This window comes from Paroedura picta, chromosome 8 (assembly GCF_049243985.1).
Source record: "Paroedura picta isolate Pp20150507F chromosome 8, Ppicta_v3.0, whole genome shotgun sequence".
NCBI lineage: Eukaryota > Metazoa > Chordata > Lepidosauria > Squamata > Gekkonidae > Paroedura > Paroedura picta.
Genome location: NC_135376.1, coordinates 81,348,706 through 81,355,947, shown reverse-complemented (window position 1 = coordinate 81,355,947; position 7,242 = coordinate 81,348,706). Strand labels below are relative to the sequence as shown.

Here is a 7,242-nt window from a genome sequence, read left to right as displayed (position 1 = left end):
AGCATTCCTTCCCCCTCTTTTCTTATTTGGCTGTTTCCAGAACCTGAGAATTGACTTCTACTCACCTTCTTCCAGAGAGAATGCTGGTTAGCTCACCAGGATTGCCTTCCCTTTCTAAACTCAGGAAAAGGGAGTCATTTTGTTCTTCGTTCAAATCTCAAGCCCTATAGCTGAGGCTAGAATCTAGAGAAAAAACGTATAATGCAGAATCAAGAATTCTCCGACGCCTTTATGACTGAAGCTGTCTCTAATGAACCACAGCTTATGTTGTTCATGTGTTTAGATTTCACTGCCTTTAGATTTCACTGCCTTTGTCGGTTACTCAATGATATTGGCACTGCTATATTACTTTTTCTGCAGGAAAATATGAGTAGCAATGACATTCATTTCTAGTGTGACAGAAAGACGACGTTCCCTCCAATACAAGGGCTGGTGGCACACGTTACAGAGTCCATAGGGATGACTCTGCTGAAACAAATGCCCAAATCTAAAGTTTAGAAATTTTTATTACATTGCATAGATCCCAACCATTCTCACAGAGACAGCAATATTACTAAGCCCTACACAATGAAACACTTCTTTAGACTGTGAACTGGGTTGAGTTCACAGGTATGGGAAGGCCATTTCCAGCAACATCCCCACAGAGACACATCTGTGTCCTGGCTTTTATTGTATTTAGCATTCCTGTAGGAAAGCAACAAACAATGTTGTGGCAGGCAAAATCGGCCTCAGTTTGATGCACGGTAGCTAGAATAATTTCAAGGTGGCAGTCACATTGATTTAGTCTCTGAGACGAAGTCTCCATCAAGAAACGAGGTTCATCAAATGTATCTTATGCAGCGACGCGTGTTATGTATTGAAAGTAGCAATTTTTTATTCGAGTTAAAATTATTTACAAAAACCAAAAGACATACTTCATGAAACTGGTACAAACTATTATTCCTGCCGTTGGCTTTTGCTCCAAAGATCACAGCTGAGAAATACTGTATAAAATAAAAATAGGATTGGATTCAGAAAAGTACTCTACGGTTCTAGTTTCCAATTGCGCTTATTTACATATATTTACAGCGGGAAAAAAAGTTACTTTAAAACTTTTTTAATTTGCAGGTTGGCCTCAAGTACCCCCTTTAACGCAGAATTAGATGAGGGCTTTTAATGAAGAAACACACTGCATCTTGCCAGCTGGTGTTTCCCCCAGCCCTCTTTAAAACAGAACCCCCCCAAAAAAGGCTGTATGTTTCAGTGCTTGCTAATTAAAAGCTTTTCAACACAAGAGGGTCATCGATTCGCATTCAGATCATTACCAGTGTAACAGAGAAGTGTGGTTCCTGATTTCCCACCCCTCTCATTGCATCTACTTTTAATCATCCTTTGCCATTGCACACACACAAAAAAGCCTAACAAATCTATATGAAATCCAACTAAAATTGAAAAAAAAAATCCACTGCTCTAAATTGTTAAGACTAAATGGCAAAAATATATCCAAGTAAATCCAGCACTGCGTCTCAAAAAATAATTTACAAGTACAGCTTTGCTCTTCCTCTCATGTGGAAGGTCTTCCTTTCAAGGGCAAACGTGGCCTCAGCATCTTTTCTAAGTTACACTGGTATACTATAGGGATTTTTTAATTATTTCTTGACAGTGATGAGAGAAAAGCAATCGGAAGGGGGGGAGCTGGATCAATATAGAATTTTTTGCTTCCAATCAGTTACTTCCTTACAGAATTCCCAACAATCTGCATTATCAAAAATAGGAAGACATAGAAGGCAGCCACTGTATGTAAAAAAATTTACAGCTGGCACTGATACAAAAGCACAAGTTTGTAACTTTATACATGGAGAGAACACAAGATCTAAAAAGCAGGTTAGATTTTCTGTTATTTCTCCCACCTCTCATTATACACAGAAATAATCTTTTTTTTTTCTCTTATGGCTTCAAGTTTTACAAATTCAATGAAGTAACATTATGCAACTACCTACACAGGTAAAGGTGAAAAGGTGTCTGTGACGCAAATGTCTTACGAAGTAGTTTTGTGAATATTCAAGACCAGCTTAATAAAATTCATGAGCAATCCTGTCAATCAAAACAATGAGTGCAAGAGAAGTCACAAATGTCCAAAACGTTTCTAAAACAAAAATGGTACTTTGCAGGGATGCTTTTCCGTTTGCTTCGCTTTGCTAAATCCGCAACACAATCCTTTGCTGTGAACGACCCCCACACTGAACAAAATCTTCGCTATATTAAGCTATTTAAGGCTTTGTATTGTATCCATTTACCTGCGTGATACTAAAGAAGAAAAGAGAAAGAGGTCTACTGGAAACATTAATCCCCATTGGTGTTTTAGCTCCACATTTCTCCTTATAATATAATAGTAATAATAATCCACGTTTCTTCCTTGAAACAAATCAAGATAGCATTTAATAGTTTTTGCTTACTATGCAGCGTAAACTGCCCTGGCACTGAATGTTGCTTCAGACTGTCCTTTTAACAGGGCAAGTTGCACGGTTACTGCATTTTTAAAAAAATAGACACAGCCGCCAGCTGGGAAGGGATTTTCTTTCTTTCTCCCCCCCCCTTCCATCCCCCCACCCCTGCATGCTTCTTTCAGCTATGAAGTGTTATGGTCTATTAGTTTACAGTACTTAGGCCACGACAATTTCAAAAACTGAGAAGTAGTTTCCAACAACCCAATTTTCAATCAAAACCAGGGGTAGTCAAACTGCGGCCTTCCAGATGTCCATGGACTACAATTCCCTTGAGCCCCTGCCAGCATTCGCTGGCAGGGGCTCATGGGAATTGTAGTCCATGGACATCTGGAAGGCCGCAGTTTGACTACCCCTGATCAAAACAGTATAAAAAATAAACTATCCGAGCCTCAGCCTCTTTGGATTCCAACACATTTTTTTTACTTTTAAATATAGACAGTAGTTAAAAATCACAAAAAAGTATTTAAAAATTGTCTCTCTCTTTTTTTTTTTTTTTTATGATTTTGGAATAATTCTCTGTAAAAAGCAAGAGCAAATTAAACTCAAATTGAGCAATGCTGCTGCCCAGAGCATCTTTATTAGAACATTTATGATACCTCAGTAGCTAAAGCTGCCTCTGCACCTGGCTGGCGTGAAAAAATCAACAGTGGCTCAACAGTAAACAGCAGTCGCACCCTACCGGCAGCAACTTCTTCCCCTTTAAAGTTGTCACAAACAAAGCCGGAAAAAAAAAAACCTCATAAGAGGGAGAGTCAACCCTGCCAAATATATTTAAAATACCACACGGCATTATTATGAACATCGTGAAATCCTGATTTGCTTTCTTCTGATTTCTCCCACCCCCCCACCCCCTCATTTTTGATAGCTGCAGATTGATGTGGTAACTGTCTTTTATGAAAATGCTGAGTGCGTACGGTTAAGAGACCAGGTCGCCTTAAAAATCCAAACACAAAAGAGACCGGCGAACGCTCTCGGTGCGTCGTCAAGACTGTCTTGCATGACTTCCTTCTTTCTCAAAAGGGTAGCTCCGGCATCCAAGCGCCTGTGGCTGAGCTGGAGCATCTAGCAATGTTCCAAGTACTCTATCACCCTGGAGATACACTTCTGGCCTGTCGTGCCGACAGCACACTAAAAAGAGGGTGGGGGAGAGAAAGCGGAGGAAAAGCAAGAAGGGAAAAGTCATCAAAATATTTCAGGATGCATTTTTCTGGCTTCTAAGAAGAACGCTGGTCATATCTAAAGGATTTTTTCCATGAAATGATAACAGTAACATAAACAAAGCATTCTTTTGCTTTCCTTAAGTAAGCAAAGTAAGCCACTCCCAACTGGGCAGCCTATATTGTATACGATGGCCTTTCATAATGCTATCAGTGTTAACAGCATACATAACAGTAAGGTTATTCACCACCTGGATCTTGCAACACAGCTTATGTAGGCTTGGGCCCCTCTGACAGGCAACAAGCACAATTTTGGCAGTAGAGTCTGAGAGGGCTGGGCGGAACAATGGCAGGGAAATGCCCAGCATCCCATCGGCTCCATTACGGTCTTTATTATGAACCAGCAGGAGTTACCACCCATGTGACAGGGATACTAGCCTCAAATCACCTGAGCTGATTTAAAGGAAATGCTTCTGAAGCCAGATAGGACAACGGGGCTTCTGGAATAAGCTCCCACCCAGAATGTCTACTGATAGGTGACATCTGAAGAAACTGCACAGCTGTCCTGAGATGTTGAAATTGTTAATATTCTGATGCATTTATCGTTTTATGGTTTGTATTAATTAATATTGATGTTTGTGGAATGATGATTGTTGTACGCCACTCAGCCACAATAAATAAATGAGCGAAGGAATGAAATAATGAATAAATAAACCACTGTGACCTTTTATACATTACTTACAATAAGGTTCATGAAACTGAGGAATTTTTTGAGCATTTCAGTCATGATTGAGAAGTCCCCTTCAGGTAAGTATGTCCTCACAGTAGTGACATTGATCTAAGGAAATAAGTTGTGAATTGGGAAATTTCAAAAGATACAAGGAAAGCTACTTGATGCACATTATGCAAGCATTTTCATATTTTGAACAGCATGTATCTCCCATTACTGATAACATTTTTTTAATTCTCTAAAAGTTCTACGCTGTTTTGGCACAACAATCCTACCTAGCTACCAATGCTGACTATTTTTTCTCTTAAATTTTCCAAGTCACAGTTCTCAGAAAAATTGAAAGCAATGCCATAGCCTTAACTGAAACATTGGGGACTAGGGATGGGTTTGAACCTAAACATTCTAGTTCAGGGATTTCAGGATTTCCCTGAACTGAGTTAAAAATGCCCCAAACCAAATTGGCCAGTCTGAATCCCTCTTTCTCCTGGCCACAGCAAGTCACAGCCAGGAGGTAGGGATTGCCTGGGAAGGGTTCAATGGCTGGCAGTCAGCTATCCAATACACCTGCCTATGTCCTGGTACCTGGTGGGCTTGCCCCATTCTGCGTTTTGTGCACAGGACAATGCCAGGTGGGTGAGGCTTCAGGGCCACAGGCACCTCTCAGCCAGGCAGGTGCCAGCAAAGGGTTCAGAGTGCATGAGGCAGGAGAAGGCCCTGGGCAGGCACAAAGTTTGGGATAAGGCGAGGCCTTTCCAGTCATCATGGGTGCACCCCAGAAAAGAATGGCCCACAGTGGGGCAGGGAGGAGTTGCACCTTAGTGTGCAAGGCATCCCCAGCCTGTTCTCTGAGCTGCTAACTCTGTTTCTGTCATGGATATGGAAATGTCCTTAAAGTGTTCTAGTAACTTGCTTCTGTGCAGAATGGGAGCATATGCAAATTTACCATCCTAAAACCTAGCTACATAATCAACCGTAAAGCAGACTCTTAGAATCACAGAAGGGTTCATGCAATACCCAGAGCTCGGTTACCTAACAGAAAACCTCCTCGAAAAACTCCCCCTTCCTTCCAAGAATTGCTCCACTAGTGATGTCTGAGATAAATGTTCACTATACAGCCAGCATCTGAGAATGGAATGCTTCCTGAAGTTCTTGCAATGCCAGCACATACTTTTGAATTGTAAAATCCCAAGAAACCACTTCATGATTTCAGGAAAATCTACTTTTCTCTCAGCAAGTTTAAAGTCTTTTAAAGTCATGCAATTAACGGCTTTCTTACTGGACTCTCCTGGCAGAGGCAGCCCAGAAGCAATGCTGTATACGAGGCCACAATGCAGTCTTCCATGTGTTTCCCAGCATGCTGAAGAGCTAAAAACAAATAGTGTTTTACAAAAACATATGGACTTCAGAAATGAACGTATTCTAAGCTTAGAATTTATTAATGCCATTTTGCTGATTTATACCCATAATAACTGAACAAATGCTTACAAAGCACCAATGAAGTATTCTTTCGACACCTTCAAAACTGACACAGTATAGTTATTTATTTCATTTAATAGTCTGCTTCTACCTTTCCTACTGGGATGCATCTTTTAAACCAGCTTGCATTAAAGGTGCTACCACACCGATTTTGGTTGCAACAGGTTGAGACAGTTCAACTTCTAGAACTTCTGTTGAACAGGCCTTCTGGCTCTGACACACTTCCACATTTACAGAAAGAAAATCTGTTTCAGGCACAGTCCCCATTTATGCAGAACAGCAAAACATGCTGTGGGAGGGGACAGAAAAGCAGAAGGAAAACATCCCCTCCAAAATATTTTAAAGGAAGAGGAATGATGGTTACAAGAAAACAAAAAATGAGATGGTTGCTTTAAAAGAGAAAGTAAAGACAGCGAAAGTTCACCCAAGATTTGAACCTGTAGAAAGGAGACATAATAGAAACCAGTGGTAGAGAAACATCAAGTTGTTCCTTCTGAATAAACTTAACAGAGCATGCTTTTCTGCTCTCCATAAATGGATACCACTCTCTGGAAAGAAAATTGGATACCAATAACAGAAGAAAATACGAAGATCCTTAACCCATTCTGGAACAAGATAAAGAAGGCAGGAAAAAAGTTCTCCAGAAGACAAATTCAGGCACCTCTCTGCTGTCCCTAGGCTCCGCCTGCTCACACTTACCTTTATTGAGATCAAGTTCTTCTTCATCTTCTTCCTTCTTATCCTTCTCCTCTGCGTTCTCCGGCTTCTCTGTGGAAACCCACTGGATCTCTCCACTTGTCTCCTGCCACTCTCCACTCTTGTCATGTTGTGCAGTGGGAGCTTCTTTAATCAGCTCATCTGTTTTACTCTCTGCCAACTGAGCAGCTCGTTCACGCTCCAGAAACAACTGAGAGAGAGAGCGAGGGAGAGGAGAAAACCCACTCCTGTCAGTCAAGAGACAAAGCGCTATATACAGCCTTTTAACTGGCCCTTGGGAACACTGCAAGGACATGTGCACAACTTTGCTTCTGCTTTGCTTTTGCCATCGTACTGACATATCCTCTTGTTCCCCCAAATAGGCAGTCCGTGCCGATGCAATCCGGACTGACCCCCACGCCCTGCCTGAAACAACATCACAGATTTCTCTTATTTGGTAAGAGATCAATATGCCAGCTTCGGGCTCTACTGCGTGCGGCGTCCAGTGATAAAGGTTACGCAACTGCAGCAAAATGTAGCTGCAGCAAAATGAAATGTCACGCCACTTAAAATAATTAATGAGGGTGGCCAGAGCGTACAGCCAGATGTGAACGAGACTCTCCAAAATAATACAGAATTAGGCATCTTTATGGAAAGCAAGTCTCGCAGTCGCTATTGATCGTGACGATGCAAAAGT

The 7,242-nt window shown here is 41.2% G+C and overlaps 1 protein-coding gene across 1 annotated transcript in view; it reads right to left on the bottom strand.

Annotated features, from left to right (window-relative positions):
* Nucleotides 1–849: 849 nt before the first annotated feature.
* The window catches only part of WAPL (WAPL cohesin release factor), a 57,254-nt gene continuing 50,861 nt past the window's right edge, over nt 850–7,242 (bottom strand). Inside the window, exons 16-19 of the mRNA XM_077350616.1 lie at nt 6,549–6,756; nt 5,650–5,738; nt 4,386–4,481; nt 850–3,614 (exon numbers count right to left, since the gene is read on the bottom strand). Coding sequence (XP_077206731.1) covers nt 3,549–3,614; nt 4,386–4,481; nt 5,650–5,738; nt 6,549–6,756 — 459 coding nt within the window. The 3' untranslated portion in view covers nt 850–3,548. The remainder of the gene's footprint in view (nt 3,615–4,385; nt 4,482–5,649; nt 5,739–6,548; nt 6,757–7,242) is intronic.